We start from the raw sequence: 25,372 nt of genomic DNA, 5'->3' as shown, positions 1-25,372 counted from the left end.
ATTGTTAAGCTCTAATAAGTAATAGGTAAATAATTTATTTTTGATTCTACATTAAATTACCATTAATTTGGTGGTTAAGTTTTCTGTTTTTCTGGTTTATTTTCACCTTTTTATGTTTTGCTTGTTTGTTTGCTTGTATGCATTGTTGTTGTTTTTTTCTTTTTCCTATATTGGATGGTGTGTAGCTGAATTGATTCAGTAGGACAGGCATTAATAGAAGCATTCTGCTTCTGCCTGGGCCTGTTCAGTCATTAACCTGTTGGTAATGTTTGTAATATTTGAAGTGTTGTTGTTGACACTGGTTGTATTATTATGTGATGACTGAATAAAGAATTTCATCATCATCATCAATTTCAATTCCTGTTTAATCATTAGATTTGTGGTCATGGGGAACTCAGTGTCCAACGGCTTCATCACTCCTACACCTAAGAGACTGTCCCAGAGAGGCCAGACAGAGGACGCAGTCAAGCTGGAGGATTTATTAACTCAATACCAAGAGGATCTCTGGAGAGTTCAAACAAAGCAGAAGGTGCCCGTGAAGAAGATCCAGCTCCCTCACAGAATCCGTTATGTCGACCTGAAAGCCGAAGACAGCAGTGTTTATTCCAATGGCCAAGCAGTCCTGACCCTGGACTCTGCTGAAGACTGGGGCCTGTAAGAAATAATGAACTCTTCACAACAATTCATCAAATGAAGGAAACGCCAAAGGGAACTGTGACCGGCTCTGAATTCCATCAAACACCTGCAGATAAAATAACTCCTGGATCTTTTTCATATTGAGTCACCTGTGAACTTGTGAGCAGGTCTAATTATGCTTTGTGAAATAGAAGCATGAGTTGTTTCTATTCTTAGTTCTGAGTGGGATGAAAACTAGTTTGATTTGATGAGGGGTGTCAAACTCTCTGTAGTTCAGGGGCCACATTCAGCCCAGTTTAACCTCAGGTGGGCCGGACCAAAAAAAATAATAGCATAATAACTTATTAATAATGACAACTCCTATTTTTCCTTTTTGTTTAAGTGCAAAAGAAACAAAACAAAAAATCAAAAACATTAAATTATGAAAATATTTACATTTACAAACTATCCAAACAAAAAAAGTAGTGAATTACCTGAAAAAAATGAAATTTCTTAAGAAAATGAACCCTTTCATGCATACTGGTCACTACAGTGGACAGTTATTCTCTAGCTGTTCTCTTGCATATTCATGGGTTTTGTTGTTTTAGTTTCCTATCATCCAACACAACACCATCACATAAACTGCAATTCATACCATGACTGTAACTTTGCTGTTCTTTATAAACCTGATCTGCAGAAATATGTTTTAGTGTAAATCAATAGCTAATTGTTATTAGACTGTAATTTAAAAGTTTTCGTAATCAAAAAGTTTTGGTTTTTTTTTGCATATTATCTCCATGAAGTGAGTAATAACTAGTATTAGAGAATGTTAAAATGTTAGAAAACATCAGATTAACAGCATGATATATTACACCCCACAAAGATTAAAAATCATGTTTGAACATTAAAGTTTGCACTAAAATACACTTTTGATGTACTTTTATTAATATTAGGGTCTAAACTTTCAGCAAAAGTTGAAAAAAAAAACATTCATTGTCCTGATTTATTATATTTTTTATAGTAGATGAATATTAATATAATTTTTTCGGCCCATGGGCGGGGCTGATAGAGCTAAAGGGGTTTTGAACAACCCCAGGTCATAAGACAACCCCCACAGGACTGTATTGTAGGCACTAAGCATGATGGGTAATCATCACCCTGATGCGCCCATCTCTCTGGAACAGAATCAGTCTAGACTCATCAGATCACATGAGCTCTTTTCATTGAATTAGGGTCCAATCTTTATGCTTTCCACCCAGCTGATGGCCTTTGACTGAACTGTGCAGCATATTGTGTCCACTCTCCAGTGGCAGTAGATCTTACCTGTTTGGTTAATTAAGTCCAGGTGCGGATTGTTTTTTTTTTTGGTTAGCCACTGTATATTCATTCCAGTCGTGTGTAGACACCACATTTCTCTTTTGGTACTTGAGCTGAAAACATTTGGGAAGCCTGGATTTAAGGCAAAATCAGGAACAAAAACCGAGTAATAACACACTTCATACTCAAGAATTAATGTTATTTTACTTCAGACCTTTTTATTTCAATAGGTTTATTTCCAGATAGGTGTTTTTTTACATTTACACTATATACATGCACTGCTTGCTGTGGATGTCCGCATCAGGCATGTCAGGTTTCAAACACCATTTAAATGACATTTCTCAAAAATAGTCTTTAAAAATCATACAGGGATCCCAGGCAAAGTGATAGACACTATCTGCAGAGTACAATTTAACATTTTTAAAATTCACGCAGTATTTTTAATAAATCCTTGATGCTACGAATTTCTGATGTAAATTGCACTTACTCACTTTAAACACATAGTCATTAAAGGAGACACATGGGCTGTGTCTTTGTAATATAATATTAAATTCATCACAAATTTAGACAGTAAGAGGCCATTTTTCTGCAGCTGAATAAGTCCTTTTAAACAATTGTCATAAAATATCCTCTAGTTGGTGTTTTCATTATAGATTCAGTTCATGTTGTTTATCTCTAGCTGCATTAGAGGAAAAAAAAAACCTTTAAAAAATAATTAAGGTCACCACTATAGTGCAAAAATAGTCTCTTACAAAGTCCATGCAGTGTATTTACTCACAAATGAGCCTTGTGCATACGTCAGTAACAATACGGCTGCAGCTGCAGCACAGAAGGACAGAGGCTGAGAAAGAAAGCTCTTCAATCAGCCAAAACGTAGGAGGACGTCTCAGTGATGTTAAGTGGACAAACACACGGTGGTAGAGCAGACTCATCATACAAGACAAACTGTTTTCAAAGGCTGACAAAGGTGAAAGCTGAAAAATATTGTACTGTCAGAAGTCTCTTTGATTCCATTAGACATTAGATAGTTATTGAACTGAACATGAGTCAAACAAAATAAATATGGATCAGAGAATGTCAAACTCAAAGTAATAAAATCTGACATCAAATCTGGGTGCCATTTTGTATTTTTCAACCTATTATTTTAAAATTTCAGAGGCAAAATGGTCAAAACTAAGCATGTTAATGCTGATCGCTGTCACTCCAACAGTAGAAATCTGGCAGCACAAAATAAATATATAAAAATCTGTAAAGGACTGTAAAGATTTAAGTTAATCAAATAGAGCTAAATGATTAAGTCAATCAGTGCCTGTGAAACTTAAGTTTCAAAGGAGTTTCCGTTTATCCATTTGAGAGGGAATAAAAATACACATTACAAAATGAGCTGTGGTCTGCACATTTCCTTGAAAACCAAACAAAGCAATATTATCCATGAGAATCACAACATGGCCTTTTCACCAAACTGCACAGCTCTATAACTAAAGGAAGTTGTCTTGTTTTGTTTTTTTGAGCCACCTGGATGTCCAGTTAACACACAGGTCTGTCACAACTTCTGCAGTACTTTCTGTCCAGTAGAGGACGGCTGAAAGGCATTCTGGGACACAGGAATTGTATGAAGGAGCAGTGGAGGTATTAAAAAAATACTCAACTTCATCACAAATGACAACATGTAAGATGTCCAAGTAGAGAATCATTCCAATGTGAACATATGGGCGGGGTTAATGTCAAACATGTCATTTCAAAGAAATAAAAATGCTACCATCACTTATTACATATAGTTATATATCAATATACACAATGTAGTAGCTTACTGGATTCTGACTGTAGCAGCACCTTCAGTTATATTCAAGACAACTATCCAGTGGTTAAATAAGATGAGAATAAAAACACATAAATATTACGCAGGGACTGCATGATGACAGAGTGAGGTGAGGAGGCGCTAGATGACATCTGTGGTACAGCTCATCTAAAAGTAATTCTCATGTGTTCTCACTGTACAATAAAAGAATGTATAAAAAATATAGATATTTATTTTAAATGAAACAGTTGTTTCATAATACTTGGTTATAAAATTCATATTATTTACATCAGCAATATTAGTCATACTTATTTCTTACAACTGTTTCCAAAAAGAGGAGAAATAAGACACGTTGAATCCATTTGCAAAAAGGAATTGTAAAACAAAGACTCAATGTCTTACCAAAACGAGCACTTGGAAATAAACCTTGTATGTTTCTGAATGAGGACAGTTTGGTGACGGGTAAGACTACGACAGTGTCAGGAGATGAAGATTAACGACAGAAAACCACACAAGCGCCAATGTAGAAGACGTGGTTGTGTGTTCCTTTGTCTCAGCACACACATACTGTGGTCTTATTATGCCGCTGCAGAATGGGTGAGACGTTAGTTGACTCCTTCTGTTTCTTCTCTGCGTTGTGTTGAGCCAGCGGCGGCCTGTCGGCAGTCCTGCGTCGTGCTTTCTTGGCTGTTGATGGCGGCGATCCGTCTGTTGTCCTTTTGCTGCTGGGTGTCCTGCTGCTGCACGCCGCCCCGGTGGGACCGGGGAGCTCAGCGCTACTGTTCGGACACAGCGGGGTCAGGGCCAAAGGTTCTGACAGGGTCATGTGATATAGGCTGTTGCTTCCTGATAGTCCATCTCGTCTCTCCAGAGCTGGAAGGAGGTCGCAGACGGCTGAGGGAGAGTCTTCTTCTGTGGGCTGCTGCAGCAGGAGAAAATACATACATAAATAAAACCAGCATCACTCAGAAATTCAAACCTTACTGATACTGAAGCTACATGTTTGATCTGGGAGTCCCAGAATTACTTGCAAAGTAAACTAACATGTTCCCATTTTAATTTCATTATGTAACTATTTCACACACTTAACATTGGTGGTGCAGAACAATGCTTACAGCTTCCATGTTGGTTTGGTTTTGTAGTTAATTGCAGATTCTTTTTTGTTTTTACAAATACAGGGCAACATTAATGCGTCTTTATAACACTAATATTAAACTCCGTGAATCATGAAGTGAAGACCTTAGAAATGAGATTTAAGACAGTTTAAAGCTACAGTGATTAGTAGTTTTTTGGGGTCACAGGGCAAAAAAATCCATAATTATATTCAGCATATATAAATGTAAGTGGTCTGAGAGGACGTGAGACTTGTCCTCACTTGTAGAAAATCTGTTTTGTGAAGCAGGTTTCTAGCTAATCACAAGGTGTTTCAGATGGTTAAATATGTGATTGATCATTTATCAGATGCCTCCAGGTACAACCTGCATGTGGTTCTACTGGTTTACTCGGTCTCAACACGTAAGGTTGGAAAACTGGATTAACTTTTCCACAAACAGCATGAAACAGCAGCAGGTCATCTATCTTTAGATTAAGTTTTCTAATTTAGACCCAGAGTAGACAGATGCAGAAGGAAAGTGTGTATTTTCAAATATTGGCTTTGTTTCTCCTGTGATTTTAACTCCTGCTGGTTTAAGCTTTTAAGTTCAGCTGATTGAATTTCAGACATTTAAAAAACCGCCACAGAAACCTGTAAGAGACTGAGACTGTCCACTCAAACACATGATATCGTACATTTAATAGGCCTGTCAAAATTAATGCGGTAACGCAGATTAAGTCATCATCATAATTAATCTGATTACAAATTTTAACACAACTAATCCATCTGCAGTGCAGAATGACTTTGAACGTCTCTGGCAACACATTTCGGGCAGTTTGTCCAAGTAGAGTTAGCGTTGCACATGTGCTAATGGGCAGTTGACCCGGTAGTGACAGGCAGCAGAACCAACCCATAAAGACAGAAGACACTAAACAGCACACTGCCCTCTGGATGGAAATATGAGGACAAAAAAACAAGATGGAACAGTTGTTTCAAGTTGTTTTGTTGAAACTGTTAAAGGTGTTTAATAAACACGTTAAGTGCATATATATTCCCTTCTTCTTGAGTCTATTCACTCATGCAAAATGAAACACAACTAATATAGATTAAAATGAATGATATTTAATTGTGATTAACTGAAATTAACACAGCAACCTTGTGATTAATCTGATTAAAAACTTTGTTTGACATCACTAATATTTAAGTTAATTACGGTACCACCACAGTTTTTCTCTCAAGTTAAGGCATGGGATTGATCCAGATTTTTCAGGAATTTCTAGATTTCCGTCCCAACAATGTGAGTTGAGACAACTGTAGGAGCAGGAGCAGCAACTCAAGACAAGCAGATCTGCATGATCCACATGGGTCATATTGTCAGGTTGGAAAATCTGGAATTCTGGAAAGATCTGGATCAGTCACATACCTTATAGTTATTATCAACTGTTTGGCATAATATAATCAATGTTTTAAATTTCATTGCAGCCAGCCAATCAATCAGTCCATAACTTTCTAAAACTTGAAGCAATTTTCCTTAATTTCACGGCTTTCTCAGGTCTTGGAAAATGATACTTTAAAATTCCATGACTTTTCAATTTCTTCAAGACCATAGAAAAACTGCAGTAATGTTTTAGTCCTGTTGCAAGATGATAGAATTGTGGCTCGAAATCTGCTCCATCAGCTCCACCTGCCTTGGAAAATAAGTCCAACAAAGCCCCCCAGTGGTCATTTTCTGATATTACATCTCCTGCTTGTTATAACTGGATTGCATTGCCTTTGTCACACTTCTTGCCAATGTACCATTTTGTTAAGATGAAAAGATACTCTTCCACCTACCTATATCATTTTCTGTATTAGAGAAAATATAAATCCCTTTAAGGGTATAAATTATTTTTTTAAACAGTCAATGGAACACTTTTTAAATTCATGTTGAGAAAAAAAATCTTGACAGAAGCTCCATAAACATTTTGAACAAATTCATTTTGATAGGCATAACTTGATTAAATGTCATATCCTTAGTCTGTAATTTTCTCATTATTTAAAATAAATAAAAAAACAAACACTGAATGACAGTTTCACAAATAATTTCCCTCTAGTGTCATGTAGATGCATGAAAACGCAGAACAATTCAGTCTGACAATAAAACTTTGTTTGGAAGAACTTAACAGTAGGGATGGGTACTGAACTTTGACCCTTTTATGGAACCAACTTGCTACTAATTGTTGTGGTTATTGCACTGTGTTAAAAATTTAATTTCTCACTTGTTTATAAAGAGACTTTACCTCTGAGCGGTGCTGCGGCAAGAAATAGACTATTAGTGGGGAACATATAAGTGTGAAATAGTGGAAATATTATTTTCAGACTTTTTCACTGTTGATAAGTTCTACAGTACAAATAAAGACATACAAATATATACCCACTCATTCATACAACCAAATGAATACAGCTGATGATTCCTGTTAGACGATCACAGAGGCTACTGAAGTTCTGTGTGAGGTTTGCCCTTATGGGCTCCAAGCCCAGTCCACAAATGCCCTCAACATCCCACATTCAAAATGCATATTTACTGTTTGGTTTAATGTGTTATACATTTAATAAGCTTAATGTTGCAGTACATTAAAGAGCTGAAGCATGGGGCTAAATACAAGCATCACATGAACACATTGTGTGAATGAAGCAATGCTCTTCACTGAATTTAAAATATTTTTTTTGCGCGATAGAGATAAAGCAGGTTCAGATGATGATGATGATGATGACAGAGATATAATTTGCCACACTATTAAGAGAGAGACTCAATATTTTAGGGTTAGTCATGAGATGATGGTGGGCCACGATACAAATAATGGAAATACTGTTTCTATTCATTATAAGCATCTGAAAAATAGAACTCGATTAGTGCAATATATCATTTTGTGTTTGTTAAAAATGGAACGCCAGTATTGACATCACTAGTGGTTTGATCATTTAGAACCATTCTTAGCTCCATTGAGAACCTGGGGGTGTAGAATCAACACTCACTTTTGTTACTGATTATCACGACAGAAACGTTGTATGATATTCCCTGTGGTCTTACCTGAATTAGAGGAGTGTTGGCGCGGGATATGGAGGTGGGGTGACACTGGGACACCTTTGCCAGGTCAAGCAGCACCTCCTCATGGTGCAGGGAGTCCTGGGATGTGCCTGGCTCCTGCAGGGCGATTACAATAGCACTGGTGTTGTCTGCACGTAGCATCCGCTGACGCCAGCGCAGTAGAGCATGGCTAACCAGCTGCCTGGCGCTAGATACCCCACATGATGCCTGTAGTACAGAGAAGTTATTATTTTTAGTGTAGTCCTAAGTGGCTACTGTGTAGGAGTAGGCAATATGGCTGAATCATTTATCTGGATAAATTTTCATTTCAGTCACGATAAATATTTATCTCAACACCATTCACATGATTATTGGGTACATTTTTTGCTACAGCTGGGTAAGTAACTGTGACTCCATCTGTACATATTACAATATATAACAATATAAACCCACTGTAAATAATATATACATAAACATATATATTTTTAATCGACTGGATCCCTGTACACATCCACTCACTGCATAAAACTCCCAATTTGCACTCTGTACATATGAAAATATAAATCCACTGTAAATCTCAACCCATTGTTGCCCTTGTCTCTAGTTGAATGTTTGGTTTTTTTTAGGTCTATGTTTAAGTGTGTTTGGGTTCATGTTGAAATTGTACGTCATGAGCAAAGAAAAACTGAAGCCAAATTCCTTATATGCGTTCACATACTTTGCCAATAAAGCTGATTCTGAAGTCTATTAATAAGTGCATGTAAAAGTCTGACATGAGCCCAACTGTTTGAGTAAGTGTCGCATTGAAGAATACGCACTGTGAGATACTGCTGTTACAGGTGAACTCTTTGTGCGGTCCAGGTTGACAATTTTTGCTGATATTTCCTCAGATAGAAAGAGCTTCCCCAAAAATTTCAAATTAGAAATGAGCCAAGTTATTTTTATATTTTAGGCGATTTACATCAAATCACTATAATGATGTTAACAAATCAATTAGTGCATCAGGCAGTGTAGTGATATCTTGTAATTCTGGTCTTGTCTGACCATCATATCCAAGACTGATCTCATAACCAAACCTCATGTCAAATACAACAGGGGTAGTTTTTGTCACAAGTCAGTATTACATGAGCAGGTTAGAAAATACAGGGTGCATCCAGACAACCTTTCTGAGCATAGACTGTATGGACTGCTGCTGTAGTCATCATCTGTGGGTGAGTAAGGGGGGAAATTTAAGCTAAATATGACAACATATCAACATGAGAAAATGATAACCTTCAAACATTTGCATTTGACATGTATGTTAGTGTCACTTGTTATTCACAACTACAACGGAGATGGCTGAGTATGTTTTATTCAACACTGCAGGCATCCAAACCCTCTGTTAGTCTTAAAATTCATTTAGTGGAAAAATAATGCAAAGATATACCAAAGGGGTTCTAATTAGAGGGCCTAAACAAAGTGGATGAGACCAGAATTACTCCTAGTAGAAGTTGGTAATTTTAGACAGAAATTCAATGCAAATCTAAGGAAATCGATTTGTCAGAGCCAGCATCTAGAGGCCATCAGTGGTATTACACTGTAAGATAAAAGGGCAATGGCTTCACTTTCCAGCCCGTCGTTGCTTGCTGTTGCAGATACAGCACTGCTTACCACTGTCTCATCATTGTTCTGACACATGGAGATGGCCTCCTGAGGAGGCACCATATTCCACAGACCGTCACTGCCCAGGATGATGTAGCGGTGTTTTCGGGGGTCGAGGGTAACCACACTGGTATCTGGTTCTGGTGAAACCACAAATTCCCCGCTGTAGAAGTCATAGCTCCACAGGTCACCTGTTCAGGATCAGAGAAAATAATCATCATTAGGACTGAAGTGTTTTATCAAAGAGACAAAGACAATTAAAAAATCTGAACTTGTCAAATTGCTAAGCTCTAACTCTTTGTAGTCCAGGAGCCAGTAACATAGGTCAGTACAGAGGTCATGGATCGAGGAGTGTTTGCATAAGGAATTTAAATAAGGAATGTTTGCATTTCTCAATCAATGGGTACTCCAAAGCATTCAATTCATGATGACAAAGAGAAGAACCAACAAAGATAAAGAATACAAATGGGTCTGATCAAGCGGTAATGTGGACATATTTCATGTTCAACAGTCTCTGTCATGTAAGCAGAGTAACTTATATGCATGTATTCAACATATTTAAGAAAGTATTTATAAACACTTTAACATTATGCATAACAAAATTTGAGGAGGTAAAATTTTTTGGTGACAAATATCAAATTACTGCACGATAACATGTGGATTTGAAACAGACATCAATTTTTCAAGCTTTACGCAAACATTCAGTTCTTGACAGAAATTGATATCAAGTCGGACAAAATCTTTTAGATATTACGTCCACTATGCTGAAAATAAACTGTGGAGTAAAATACTGAAAAGCCTGTTTTATTGACATGAGAATGTGGTAACACATGGATAGGCTGCCGTAGTAACACGTGGACGACTCTTTACCATTGTATGCATCACCCAAAATGTTGACTTGTTTTTTAAAACAGTAAGTCAGATATAATCACAATACTTTATTTAATGTATTTAATACTAACACAGTGTTATTTACAACTTGTGGTGGTCCATACTGACGCAGGTAAATTCCAAGAGTAATTGCTCGGTAAAAATTCAGATAGTCTTTTTAAATATGACAAGTGTATGAATTCACAAACTTCATCATTCAGAATTTTAATTTCTCAAAGTATGAGCATAGAGGGGCTTTACTGGCCCAAAGTAGACTGGAATTGGTCAACTTTAAACCATGGTCTTTGCTTTGCCTCATTTCTTTTCTGCTGAGTGGAAGTGTGTGATAACTAGTGGTAAAATCTGGTATCCAGGTTCGGTCCAGTAGCTGGTCTATACTAAAGTAGTAGAATTTTACATCAGCTAAACCCAACCACTATACAGAGGAAAAAACTGACTGATTGTTCACAATGGGATTAGATTAGTGAAGGTTTAAAAATTACACTCAAACTGCTCAAGTCTTGAGCCCAATATCTTACAGATGCTAAGGGTTTGTAATTTGGGAAACGACAAAAAAGGGACACTACTGACTATGTTCAAAGCTTTCCCAAATCAGAAACTGTTTTCAAGTGTGTAGTCTGATAATGTAGTCTGAATTTGACCACTCCTAAGTATAGTGGATTTTAATCAGGACACGATCTAAATGTGGGAAAAGCAGTGAGATATCAGCTTTTACAAAGAGAATAAACGTGTGTTTTGATGAGATTTAAATAAATTCAACAACAAAGGGCTGACGGCTATACTGACAAATTAACAGTGTAGCTACTCAGTGTTACCTTCATTAAAAAAGAAATATAATCAATGAAACAAACCAACACACACACACACACACACAGTATGTTGTATCACAGCAGTCTACTGTAATGATAGGTTTTTGTTGTTTTTTTTTCAAATTTACCTAGAGCTCGAGCTACTGCCAGGAACGGTATCTGGTCAATGACTGTGCTCCGGCGGACCGGTCCATTGTGACTCAGTCTTGGCCTCTTCCACACAACCCGGTTCACTCCAGACTTTTTAATCACACTGTGAAAAGATAAAAGAGGACAAAGAGCATAAAACTGCAATCCTTCATTGTTTTTCAGCATCAATGAGTAAAAACTCCTAAATGACCTTTCAGCATATATGATGAAGTGGTCTGAAAGGACATGAGACTTTTGCATCTACTCCTCATCTGTGGTTTCAGGCTGTAGAAAATCTCCTGAAGCAGATTTTGACTAATCAGACATTTTCATGGCTGGTAGGGGAGTTAAATATGTGCTTAAAAATTATGAAACCAGATTGGAGTGACCTTTACCTGCTTTTCCAGACCAAAACATTCTCCAACTTAAGATGCCAGGTTTAAAATACAAAAGATTAATCTCTTAGGCCTTGTCCATATGTAAAGGAAAATTATCTATTTCTTTTCTATTAAAAAAAAAATTTCCTTAAACACAGCATCATCTCATGAAATGTGTGTCCATACAAAATCATGAGAAACGCTGTAGTTCATATGCCAGGTGCTGTAACACTGCTACGGAAATAGACCAAAAACAACAAAGACATGGAGCAATGTCACAGCTGGTTGAACAACCCTTTCTATTTGTTATATGGCATTGTGTGATTTATTACCTCTGCCAGGAGGTGTTGTGATCACTTTGCTTTGTGTGTTTGCGTGTTTGTTTGTTTGTTAGCAAGATAACGCAAAAAGTTATGGATGGATTTTGATGAAATTTTCAGGAAATGTTGATACTGGCACGAGGAAGAAATTATTAAATTTTGGTGGTGATCTCGGGGGGGGCAGATCTGTCTTGGCGGAGGTCTGCGCTCTCCGAGTGCTTTTCTTGTTGTAAATGTAATCTGTTCTGTTGTCCAACCTGTTTGTTTGTTGTACATGTAATCTGTTTTGTCGTTCATTCTGTTGGTGTGCTGCCTCTTGGCCAGGTTGTTATTGAAAATGAGAATCAGTTTTCAACTAGCTTACCTGGTTAAATAAATGAATGAAATAAACCAAACATAATAATGGATGCAGGCCCACAAGTAACAGTGATTTAATAAAGTTTATTGAAACAACAGAAAATTAACCAACTCAAAGGGAAGATCAACTACTTAGCACCTGAATACGCTGCTAAAGCTGGTGGACACTGAGGCTGGATGGAGAGAGGAAGTGTCAAACAAAGTGCCTGCTGAAATAGCCACTGCCACCAAGCTGGCACAGGCTGACAGGCAGGAACCAAACAGGAAGCTTTCAAAGTGAAGCTGGATCTAACACTTCCCCACATAAAGACAGCACCCAACGGGTGTCATCCCTCATGAATGTGTTACAAGGCATCAGTAACAAGATTTTCCAGACCTTTTTCAGACATCATAGTTGTAATTCTTATCAATACTGACCCAATGCATCAGCCTCTGGTTGCTGTTGAAAAGGTGATGCAAAAAATACCAGTGAATTATGATCTGTGTAGACAGTCAAAATACTCCAAGGCCCACAACATGGCTTGAGTCTCCTTTTCAATTGTACTGTCCTCTCTCTGTGCTTGAGGGAGGGTGCACCTGGCACACAAGTTTGACACTATTCAGTCACATCAGACTTCAATCCAGGCCAGAAAACTTTCAAAGTAAAGCTGGATGTTACAGCATACATATAAAACTTGCTTGATGTAAACAAACACAGCAGCACATGCAGATTAAGGGAGAGATGGGGCTATGGTGTCACTGATTCAGAAAAGATGGGTAGGGGTTGCAAACATGGAAATGGTGGCATTTTGAGATTTGCGTTCACTCTGGAACCTGATTTCAAATATTAGCATATTCACTTAGTTCAATTACAATACTTCCAAATTTAGAAGAAACAGGTTTTTCTTTACACGTTTGCTTGAATATTTATCAGATGTTACTGCCAGATATGAAAACATGCCTAATATTTTCCATAACTACACTTGTGCAGAGGCTGGAAGTTTGGCTTGTCATGAAAGCACTAAGGTTTGTTTTTGTCAAGTTACCCACAGGCCTATCAGTCCCACGACATCTAATCAGCAAACATGCCACAGACAGTATAAAGAACTTTATCCCTTGAAGCAGATAACATGTTGTTGTGCTGCTGTGTAAAAAACATGCTTCTGCATTAGGCTCCTGCTTTGTCACAGACAGAGGTAGGGGTGGTGTATCTGCTGACAAAGAATATGCCACGACAGAGACAGCCTTTCAGCCCTTTTATCCAGAATTTCAATTATCTAACAGCGTGTAATTTTAATGTCAGTTGTACTTTGTCATTTTGTCAGTAATCCTTGGCTGAACAGTTTGCATTTAGTTTTTTTATTTTTATTTCGAGTCATAGTTTCAGTTACTAACTGATAATGTGCAGCTCTGATTCCAGGATCCCTACACAGAATAATTTTAAAACCTCCCCATGACATTTCAAGGACCAATAATATAGTTTCTATGATCAATCACAACATTATAAACATGAAAATAAGCATACTTTAGTGAACAAGTAAATAAACAAACTTCAGGAATTCTTTTTAATACTACTCCAATTTGTCTTCACCATCTTCATCTAAATCTGATAAGCATGTTGTTTCACAAATTTCTTTACGAACAAAATTCAGCAATGCAGATTCATTCAAGGAGAAAAGACAATAAAGATGGGCTTGGTTCCATTTCAAGACATTCTTGAAACAAGATTTAAAATGTGGAATTGGCCTATAGATGATTCTGAATGAAGCCAAAAAAAAAAAAAAAAAAATCCCTCCTGATGAAGTACGTACTGCTTCAGAATCAGTGTAATGTCACTTATGCTGCGTTTCCACTACGTGGTACTGACTCGACTCAGGATTTTTGCGTTTTCATTACAAAAAAAGACCTGGAATCTAGTACCCGGTACTAGTTTTTTGGGATCACCTCTGCCAAGGTTCCAAGACTGGGGAACGGATACTAAAACGTGGCATGTAAACACTGCAGACCACTGATTGGTCAGAGAGTTGTCTCTCTCTCTGTCTTCTTTTACAAAGAACAGATGCGGAAATTTACAGTAAATATAGCGGTAGGTTAATCCACATGATGACAGCCCGCAAAACTACACCATGGTCGGTCGAGGAGATTAGGTGGTCGACATAAAAATTCAGCATGGGCTTAACGAGACAACATGCAACGAGCAAATTTATCAGCAACTCTCTGAGCAGACAACACAGAAGTAATGCACCACATCGCTACGACGTCCAGGTACTCTAAAGTTGGTAGTATCCTGTAACGGAAACAGTCTCCAGGAATAGGACCTGGTACCAGAGTCAAGTCGAGCTGGTTCCACATAGTGGAAACATGGCATTATTTTACTGACATGTTTGAGTTTGATACCCACTTTTCTTAATAGATCCAGTGTGAATTTCACTAAAAGGTAGATCATTTAATTAGTTTGGCTGATTAATTGATGCCAAAAGGATGTTTTACATCCTATTATTGTTAAAAAAATATGTATGTTTTTTTAAAATGCACTGACGATGGACTAGATTTCACTGATTTTCTAATCCAGCATACAATATTTGATTTAGATGTTCAAGTCAACAGTTATCCAGTTATTAATAAAGTCAACAATTTTCCATTTTCAATAGTGTCATTTTTTTCAGGAGGTACCATGTAGACTAATTAAACTGCCTTTTCCTGTAACAAATCATCATCCTAAAAAAATCCACAATGAGTCAACCTCTCGTTTTGTGGAAAACATTGTGCACATTATCCACACTTAGTCTGAGCCTTGTTTGACTTTCAATATTAAAAAATGTGTCTTGTTTAACTTATGCTCTGCTTATGTAATAAAAATTCTGATTTGCACAAATCTCACAGGTGGCTTATTTTAATGTCAAAATGGCTGATTTCAATAAAAGGTAGAGATGCATTGCTAAAAAAATTCTTTTCATAAGTTCTCCAAATCTTTCAACATTTTTACTCAGTTTAATACTAGAAAATAAAATTTCAACATTCTGTCAGTGTTGCGGGTTTTGCATGACCTTGGAATGTTATATTTAACACAGACAGACATTTGACAAAGGTTCTTGTATGGCAATCTCACCTTCCTCCTAGACCCTCAATGCGTTCCCTCTCCCTGGGTAGTTCTGGTTTGTGGTCTTGTGTGACTTCTACAGCTCTGACGAATGGGACAGAGGGGTCATCCTGGACTCCTAGAACCACTGCTGAATCCCCGACGTGAGCCACATACATACGGTTTCCTCTGATAACCACCACACTGGCTGTGGTTCCTGAAGTGCTTGGAAGGCCCGTAAGTGTCTTTGGCCATTCAGCTGAAAGAAAAGAAGGCAAGGAAATGAATACTGAGCCACAGGCATGTACTGTTTCTAAACAGCTAAAGTGCTTAAAACCACATTTCATTATTATCACTTCCTTCCCATCTCTGCTCACCAAATGGATTCAGAGTCTGGACCTTTAGCATCATTTTAAGTTAGCATCTGATTGGGCAAGTAAGGGTAAAAGAAAAGAAAACTACATTAATATTATCAAGAGGCAAATTCTCAGTTTAGTCATTGGTGAAAATGATGATATGTGAGATTTACAATACTTTTTTTTTATACCTTCAGAATGTACTGGGTGGGGAAGCAAAATTTACAATGAACATTTAGTTGTTTTTTCTCTGCAGGCACTACATCAATTGTTTTGAAACCAAACATATTTTGATGTCATAATCATACCTAACACTATTATCCATACCTTTTCAGAAACTTTTGCCCATATGAGTAATCAGGAAAGCAAATGTCAAAGAGTGTGTGATTTGCTGAATGCACTCGTCACACCAAAGGAGATTTCAAAAATAGTTGGAGTGTCCATAAAGACTGTTTATAATGGAAAGAAGAGAATGACTATGAGCAAAACTATAACGAGAAAGTCTGGAAGATACTATTAAAGAAGAATGGGAGAAGTTGTCACCCCAATATTTGAGGAACACTTGCGCAAGTTTCAGGAAGCGTGTGAAGGCAGTTATTGAGAAAGAAGGAGGACACATAGAATAAAAACATTTTCTATTATGTACATTTTCTTGTGGGAAATAAATTCTCATGACTTTCAATAAACTAATTGGTCATACACTGTCTTTCAATCCCTGCCTCAAAATATTGTAAATTTTGCTTCCCCACCCTGTACACTTCACTGTTCTTCTCACATGCACATTAAACCAGACTCACATCTAAAACCACTGGGTTGAGTCTGTGGTAGCTTGTATTAGAGAAGCTCTGATGATTTAAAATGCAGTTATGCTTTAGTGAAACCTGCATCCCATTTGCAAACATGTAAATGAACATTTCACCGTTCCTGCTCACTAGACCAGGACCAGATACAAAAGCTATACTTGACTGCTTAAACATGGACAAGAGTGTTCCACTGAAGAGTCAAACGAGTTAAAACACAAGTTCTGGTTTGGGAAGCCGCTGCTGTTTCCTAAAATACAAACATAGTGTGTGCGCACTTGAAAACCCTCGGCCTGACTTATCAGGGACACTACTGCCACCAAGTGGCCTGACTGAGTGCATGCCAAAGTTTTTGGACAGACGGACGGACAACCAGCTGATGTCAAAAGGCTGCGGCCAAGAGGTAATAAAAAGGACACTTTCTCATCATACTATTTCACATCTATGCTATACCAGACGAAATTCCTCTAATAATAAACCATGTCTTCATCATTTTTGTGGTAAAATGGTCAACTCTGAACTGGACTAAGTACTGTTTTTTACTCTTGGCCACAGTGGATGCAGGGTGTTGTCATCAGCTGGTCGTCCATCCGTCTGTCCAAAAACTTTGGCATGCACTGATAGGTCAGGCCACTGGGGGCAGTAGTGCGCATGACAAATCAGGCCGAGGGTTTTCAAGTGCGCGCGCACGTTATGTTTAGTCTCTGGAACTGGACTGACCTGATACAAACAACACAAAAGTGGTCAGATGTCCATTCTTTGCGGTTATAGAACCACGATAACGGTATCACAGATTTGAAATAATGTTTCGGACCATTATTTCAGAAATTCTCCTTCCAGACCCCATGTGAGGCTGCATTAGTCCTCCTGTTCAGTCTACATGTCCAGACACATTCAGACAGATGAGCCAACTGCCGGTGTCTGCACGGCGGCTCACAGAACAACCACACCACATCCAAAAGGTTTAACAAAGTTTACATACAACAAACACGCAGTTTATGGCAAGAAACCATACAATACTGAGTGGTTCCTTTGTTGCTGCTACTCACATCCGTCTAGTCAGTTTGTACTCGGTTCTAAAGCGGCGTCTGGGTCTGTGATGACGGGCTTTGTTCGTAACCGGCTACTGCTAACTGTTAGCTCAGCTACGTTTCAGTGCTAAAGCTTCGGTAAATGGTTCCGTCTGAACTGTTCAGGGTAAGAAGAACAGGAAAGCCAATTCCACCGGGTTTTTGTTCACATGTACCACACACTCCAGACGGTATACTGTGATGAACCCAAAGAATCCTTGGTGATAATTTTGCATGCATGTGAATTAACCAATCTTCGGTGAGCCGGTGGAAACTTCCAGAGCAGCTTTACGGTAAACAGTGTTATTGTTCTGATCATGCACCTCAAACAGACAGTGGGTACTCATGGAACCGTAAATGTCTCAGAAAAGAGTCGGTAAACTTACGGAGCTTTTTCCACATAGCATGGTGGCAGGCTACAAATCCTTTCCGTATAGCGGCGCACACCTCCCGGTCACATTCCGACCAGAAGCCCCGCTGCTTCTTCATAAACTCCCACAAATAGTCCCGTGCGAACTGCGCAGCCTCACGACCCCCGTGACCGTCAAACACGGCGAAGAAAGCCACCGAACGGCGGGAAGCGCTCGCGTTGCTCGGCTGTGCTCTCGGTGGGCTCTGAACCTCCGGTACAGACGTTTTGGCTGATACTGTCTGGTCTCCTGGCTGTGTCGGTTCAGGTGGAGCCTCTGGACCCTGCAGTGCCACTGCCGGGTCACCAGTCCGGTCTGTAAGCACGTTTCCACTCGGGGAACTCTCCGTGCTCTCCCCCCCACTGTTCTCTGGCTCGCCCGACGTCGGCTCGTCTTCTCCCGGCTCCGGCTCTACTATGACCTCGGTCACATCTTCCATGTATTTCCGGCCTCCTTGGTCGGTAAATACGCTCACTCGCATCATTAATGCGTTTTCCATGGCTCCGGGGAAAAGTCGATCTCCAATTTGTCGGTATTGTTGGCATATACGATATCGGGAGAGCAGAGTTTATCGTAGCGCAGCGTCCTGCCTTTGTTTATGTTCGAGCGTAGTAGGCATGCTCCGACGCGTTGACGTCACAACTTGTCTTCCTCTACTACATAAAATAATACCGCCGAACTAACTACTGCCACCTGCAGTTGGACCCGGGTGTCTGCAGGTTCCACAGTCAACATGAACTTCATGATGAAGAGTTAGGCCTCAGAAGCAAAGTTATAATAGTTTTGGAGTAAGTAAGCTATTGTCATTTGTCGTCGTCTGTCGTCCGTTACAAAAATTTCAATTGTCTTCTCCGAAACTATGATTCCGATTGACTTCAAACTTGGTATACAGCTTCTTTATGATGATGTCAACAAAAGTTAGTGAAATTATTTGGATCTGGATCTGATTCTGGATTTGGTGTGACTTTGAAAAATGTCCCCATTATAAGAGATAGGAAGTGGATGGATGCAATAACTCAGTAAATATAAATGATATCCAGTGTAAATGTCTCCAGTCCAGCCCTGATGGGGAGATGACCAAAACATAATGTCCACATGCTGATCAGGATCTTCTTCTGGATCTGGAACTGATGCAAAATTTAACATGGGCTCTTATGGGGAAAACATTTCAATCGTCTTCTTCTCCGAAACTCCAGTTCTGATTGACTTCAAACTTGGTATACAGCTTCTCTATGATGATGTCAACACAAGGTATTGAAATTATTTCCATCTGGATCTGATTCTGGATTTGGTGTGACTTTGAAACATTTTCCCATTATAACAGATAGGAAGTGGATTGATCCAATAAATCAGTATCAGTGATATCAAGTTGGAATTTGCATTTTTTACAGATCTGATCACAATATGACCAAAACATGGGCTATTTCTGTAATAGAATAAATACACAGAACTGGGTGAGAATAAATGGCATTGGATAGATTTCCCAAAGCTTTTAATTTGGCTGCTAAGCTACAAGGCCATTGGTCCTATTTTTCATTATAGTTTAGTTTTATTTAGTTTTGACTTTTTTTTTCTCTAATTCAGTTAGTTTTTATTAGTTTTCTTTTTTTTTCTAAAGCAGTGTTTTTCAACCTTGGAGTCGGGACCCCACGAGGGGTCGCCTGAAATTTCTAGTAATTGATTAAAAAAAAAAAAAAAAAACAATGAAAAATATATGGTGAGTTGACAGAGACAATCCCAATCCATAACAGACATGACAAACTGTGAGTCTGAAACTGCAGCACTGTGGTTCTGTTTATGTGTCAAATGTTCATTGTGGTCAGTTTCAGATGCTGCAGCTCTTTCATAATTCATAGTTTCAGTTCTTGTTTGTTCAGTATTAATTGTCCTCCTTGTAAATCAAAGCTGGACTGACTGTACATATCCTGACCAAGGAAAATAAAATTTTCCATTTCCACAGTAATCTACACCTGGATTTACTGCCTCTGTCCATAATAATATATATTATATAGACTAAATGTCCTCTAAAATTAATGTTTATTTGCAACATAGTATAGCAAACTATTACGTGATCAAAAACAAATTAATTTTAGCAAAAACATGTCTCCGTTTTGAATGTCTGGGGTCGCCAGAAATTTGTGATGTTAAAATGGGTTCACAAGCCAAAAAAGGTTGGAACCACTGAGATAAAACAAAAGTCATGATGTTCTCAAATTCAAGGTCCAAACTTTCAAACCTGCCTTCACTTATCACTACTCAGGGAACTCAGATAGAACTTGTCCCAACCTACAAATATCTAGGCATTTTAATTGACAGCTCCCTTTCTTTTACTGCTCATATTCAGCAGCTTGTTAAAAAACAAAACCTACAACTTGGCTTTATCTTCCAAATAAAATCATGTCTCTCTTTCAGATCAAGAAGGAGACTGGTTTCAGATACATTTTTGTCTGTTTTGGATTACACTGATGTCTTGTACATGCATGCCTTCTCCCACAGCTTACAGTCACTGGACACTGTGTATCATGGAGCTCTATGTACTTCTACTTAAGTACAGAATGTGAGTACTTTTGCCACCTCTGTTCAGTTAGTGGTGGATGCCTTAAGAAATGCTTGAACTCTGATCTTTGACCCTTCAGGGTGATCAAAGCATTATGAAAGAAAAGGGATTGGTTTGATATTGACAGACCATGTAAACCTCGAGATATGATTAAAAGTTAGAGAAATAGATACCTTTAGCCTATATGTTCATATTTGAAACCTATGTTTTACTCTTTCAACTTCCAAAACACTTCATTGAGCATGTTTGTGGGTTTCATTGTAATGAAAAGGATGTTTTTCCAGATCAGATAAGGTCATTTTGTATATTTTTTGGTCTAGTATGTTGACAAAGTAAGGTAAAGCGTAGAAAGAATTGTCTGAGCTTTTAGGTAAAATAGTTCTAAAACAAAACAAAACAACATGGGTATGGTTAATATTTTTTATGTGCTAGTGGGATAGTTTGAGGGTTTTTAGGAATTTGTTGCTCAACTAAAAGTCATTTAAATTATCAAAAAGCAATCCAGTGTAGGGTTACAATGCTATGATAGAGTAATTTAAAAAAAAAGTGACATTCCTTATTGCACTTTGACAGGGCAACTACTGAGGTAATCTGTGCCATTTACAATAGAAATAGAACAATAATTCCTAGAACTGTTGGTCGCAAAAATTTTTAATAATTTTATTTTGTGGTTTTCTGGATAAAGCAAATGGATGAACATGCAACGCAACCTGTAATGCAGTATTTTCACATGGCGGCATTTACTATAACATTACATTGGCATTTGAACAGTTCTTCCACCACTGTGACAGTTTATTCAGTTCTTCTCCAAATGTATTTCTATATTTCTCTTCTGTAATATTTTTCCCATTCTTGTTATGCAAATTTGCTTTGTGCCAATTTAAAAAAAAAAAAAAGTTTATTCTGTTCTTGGATCAGTCCGATTACTTTTGTTTATAGTCCTGAAATTAATAGAAACTACATCAGGAAAAATAAAAGACGGAAATTTTGAAATGATAAGATAATAAATTCAACATATTAATCACACTTTTCGTGGAAGGCGCAGCTCAACGCGGATGTTTAATGACGTCAGTTCCGGGATGAGTTTGATCAGCGTCAAGGTCCAAAATGCATCTGACCTTAACTATTCACAATAAAAGCATACAAATTGATACACTCAAAAAAGTAAGAAATTAGAAACATAAGCGAACATTTATTCCGTGAAAGTTAAGGAGCTTTAGACGGTTAGAAGAAAGAAGCAAGAGAACGTGCGCTTCTTCTTAATATTATATCAAATTATATGTCATTTTATAGGAAAAGCTTTTATTTTGTTGGAAATCTTGGGAAGTGTTAGCTATAATGAGGCTAATGAAGCTAACTTGGTACAAGTGCCTTATTCTGATTTTTGAGAGCGGGAATGGTCTGGTCAAGTGAAGTTAAATGCGTCTCCTGTATTCTTTTCTTATAACACACGGTAGTTTTGTTCTGACAAATGTTATCGACATAACTACGGCATTTGGTTAGCATTTGTTACTACGAAGCCGTCATATCAAGTCATGGTGGACTGCTAAACTCTTGCTAAGTGCTACAACAGCAAGGAAACCACTTAGCTTGCCAAGCAAAAACATCCGCGGCCTCAGGTAGAATTTAGACAAAGAAATGGTGTATGGCAACGAATAAATGTGTTAAAGATAACACACTGCTGGCAAAAGTGAATGGTGTTATTACAGTTTCATTTGCAACTTTTGACATTGAATGAAACAGGTGCAGTAACGAGCTAACGTTCATTTGTTTACATCAGACAGGACATGTAGTGACATGTTCAAACGGCACGTTACAGTTGGGTTTTGACACTAACCTCATGTTAATTTTCTTCCTTTTTAAAACAAGTTCTTGGTGAAGCAGTGAGCGAAAAACATGGCTGCATCCTCCGTAGAGTATACAATCGGAGGGGTGAAGATCCACTTTCCCTGCAAGGCTTACCCATCCCAGCTAGCCATGATGAATTCAGTGAGAATCACTCCTTATTTTACACTGTTTAGTTTTTCCATATCTACAATACTGTGCAGAGGATTTGGGCAACATTCGCGTGACTACAAAACATCTTCTAACGATTTTGCAAAAGAAAGCAGTTCGGGTCATTCAAGGGGCAGAGTACAGACATCACACAAACCCATTATTCTTACAGTCAAAACTGATGAGTTGTAAAGATGTCGTTGAATTTCAGGTAGCTCAGATATTTAAAGCAATAAACAAATCACTATCAGGAAATATTCAAAAATTATTCATAGATAGGGGAGGGGGTTATGAATGAAGAGGACAACTTAATTTCCAAATCCTAAAAGTGAGAACGGCAATATGTGTTTCAGTATGTGGAGTAAAATTTTGAAACAGATCGAAGAATGTATAAACATCAGCCAATTTAAAAAGAGGTACAAAGCGATGATTTAGACTCCGAAAAAAAATATACAGAAGGTGTCAAAGTACTATGGTGTTTTTTGTTTGTTTATATTTTATTTTTAATTGCTGTTTTTGTTCACTTTATTTAATTATTTATTTGTAAATTCATTTTGTGTTGGCTTCAAGGATGTATGCATATATTTATTTTTTGTATGTCAGTGTAGGTGGGTATATATGTATGTACAGTATGTGCATTTTGTGAAAATGACAAGGTTAACAATATACAAAAAGATCCAAATTGCTTGGTGAAGCTAAATGATAGACTGTTGTGTGGAGAAGGGGAGGGATTAAATAAGTTACACTTCCTCCCACTCCTTTTTAAATATGCGAATGAAGTCGTTATTTGTTGTTTTCTTGAAATCTGTTTTATTTCTAGGCACTAAGGTAGGCTTATTTTGTTTGATTTGTTGCATATTTGAAATAAAGTTAACACTTTGATACACTTGCTTATATAGATAACCACACATGAGAATTAACAAAGACACTTACTGCTAATTGATATACGACTATTGAAATATGAAACCCATACAGATGCACAGATCTAAACATTGTTTCAACAGTTAATTCATAACAAATTTTGACCTGAGGCTGAGATAACTGACCTGAGTTAACCCTGAGTAATTTTCTCCTCCCATTCATGGAGCAAGGTATGTTTGTCTTATCTGAGTATCTTCAAAAGAGCTTCAACATGCTTTTTCTTCATTATTTTCTTCTGAGGAGGCACATGCATGTTCTGTCAGCCCTGTTCTTTCTGTGATTTATGTTGAAATAGTACTTCATTGAACATCTATTTACTTGTGGATTATAATGTTATGATTTCTTTATCTTTGCACATGTTTGTTAAAAACAATGTCTGGTAATATGTTTATCTGAATTACTGTAGTAGAACTGTGTTTATTTAAACTGTCATTCTTTCCCTCACCATGTTAATGTTTAAATAACAAAGTAGAGTAATTCTTGGGGCTCTTGATCAGTTTACTAGCATCCCTGACTCTGATGCTGCTGCCTTAACCAATTGCTTTGAAGACTGTTGCTTTTGCTACACCAGAGCTGTTATATATAGTTACAGTATGTAACATTCTTAGACATTTCTACAGAAGGGAAGCTGTCTCAGGCTGGTTAAAAAAAATTGAATCATATTTTTAAAATCGAAATTTCAGCTTTCATTCCAGTCTATATCTTATAAAGTTTAAGTCATTATAACCATGGTCACACCAATTACTTTGAACGACACAATTTATTTATTTGCACATTATGAGAACTCACATTATGGTCATCGGATGTAGGACCTGATAAGTTTGTGCTATGAAATTTTGTCTTTATCCTAAACATGATTTTAGTATTAAATGAATGTTGACATCTCACACACTTTTGTTCCAAACTGTATAATCATGGATTTGAAATGGATTATGTGTGTACTTTTCTTACAGATTGTGCGAGGACTGAAATATGGGCAGCACTGCCTGCTGGAGAGTCCCACAGGAAGTGGAAAGAGCTTGGCCTTGCTCTGCTCAGCTCTAGGATGGCAACGGGCTCAGTTTGGTAAGTCTACTGGCTTTGAGGCACTTTTATGTCATTCATGTTTGTGTACTCATATTGTTCATTCAGGTCATGACAGTACAGTATAACCAAGTCACACTGAGTAATATACATACAATACAAATGATCTTGTTAAAGCATGTTGTAATTTATATGAAATTTCGTTTTCCTGGTGCTGAAGTCTTCATCTACAAATGACGTGTAGCCTGTTCTATTTACAGTGTTCTGTGTGTATGTGTGTATTTTTACACAACTGTGTTCACACATCATTCAGAGAAGTTCCTAACAAGTTACTGTTTGAAAAACACTAAAAATGAGTTGTATGAATCTCACAGTTGGTAGAGTATTACAGCAACTATTGTATTGTCAGAACTGTGTAGCTCTGGGAAGTATAGACAAAAACTATTTAGTGATATGTTTTGGTTAAATGATGATGCACAACATAAAAGTTTCTTTTCTGTCTGTTTATTGAGCTTGGAATACTTGGCCAAATAATATATCTTACCACAGTCGTTCTCAAACTTTTTACAGTGGAGTACCCCCTGAAATATGTATTTTTTAGCCAAGTACCCCTAACCCTCGCTTCAGTATTTTTGATTGAAAAAAATTAGATAAAATTTGTTCCTATGCCAAAAGTGTCTGTTTTTATTTTCAAATGTTTGTAAACAAACAACATATATTTAACTTTAATATATTAAAAATAACAAATCTTTATAAATAAATTTTGTG

The 25,372-nt window shown here is 37.5% G+C and overlaps 2 protein-coding genes across 3 annotated transcripts in view; one reads left to right on the top strand and one right to left on the bottom strand.

Moving 5' to 3' along the window:
* Window positions 1-2,116: 2,116 nt before the first annotated feature.
* ppm1da (protein phosphatase, Mg2+/Mn2+ dependent, 1Da) lies at window positions 2,117-18,737 on the bottom strand. Of its 2 annotated transcripts, none has more exons than XM_030152647.1 (6): window positions 18,085-18,737; window positions 15,503-15,731; window positions 11,360-11,484; window positions 9,541-9,722; window positions 7,894-8,118; window positions 2,117-4,649 (listed from the first exon to the last, which is right to left on the bottom strand). In XM_030152647.1, exons 1-6 carry the CDS (start codon window positions 18,605-18,607, stop codon window positions 4,284-4,286), a joined length of 1,650 nt encoding a protein of 549 aa, XP_030008507.1. In that variant the 5' UTR covers window positions 18,608-18,737; the 3' UTR covers window positions 2,117-4,283. The 2 variants fall into 2 exon arrangements, with proteins under 2 accessions (XP_030008507.1, XP_030008506.1); XM_030152646.1 differs by having other exon boundaries at window positions 2,117-4,652; window positions 18,085-18,736.
* A 3,295-nt stretch (window positions 18,738-22,032) lies between these two features.
* The window catches only part of brip1 (BRCA1 interacting helicase 1), a 62,194-nt gene continuing 58,854 nt past the window's right edge, over window positions 22,033-25,372 (top strand). Inside the window, exons 1-3 of the mRNA XM_030152884.1 lie at window positions 22,033-22,284; window positions 22,532-22,654; window positions 24,535-24,646. Coding sequence (XP_030008744.1) covers window positions 22,562-22,654; window positions 24,535-24,646 — 205 coding nt within the window. The 5' untranslated portion in view covers window positions 22,033-22,284; window positions 22,532-22,561. The remainder of the gene's footprint in view (window positions 22,285-22,531; window positions 22,655-24,534; window positions 24,647-25,372) is intronic.

The sequence above is a fragment of the Sphaeramia orbicularis genome, chromosome 13, assembly GCF_902148855.1.
Source record: "Sphaeramia orbicularis chromosome 13, fSphaOr1.1, whole genome shotgun sequence".
NCBI lineage: Eukaryota > Metazoa > Chordata > Actinopteri > Kurtiformes > Apogonidae > Sphaeramia > Sphaeramia orbicularis.
This window is presented reverse-complemented; position numbering and strand designations above follow the sequence as displayed.

Coding starts and splice junctions, on each gene's coding strand:
- ppm1da (XM_030152646.1), bottom strand. CDS start 18,607: ATGGAAAACGCATTAATGATGCGAGTGAGCGTATTTACCGACCAAGGA. Junction 9,723..11,359: donor GGCAGTAGCTCGAGCTCTAG/GTAAATTTGAAA, acceptor GATCCTGAACAG/GTGACCTGTGGAGCTATGAC. Junction 8,119..9,540: donor AGAACAATGATGAGACAGTG/GTAAGCAGTGCT, acceptor TCTGTACTACAG/GCATCATGTGGGGTATCTAG.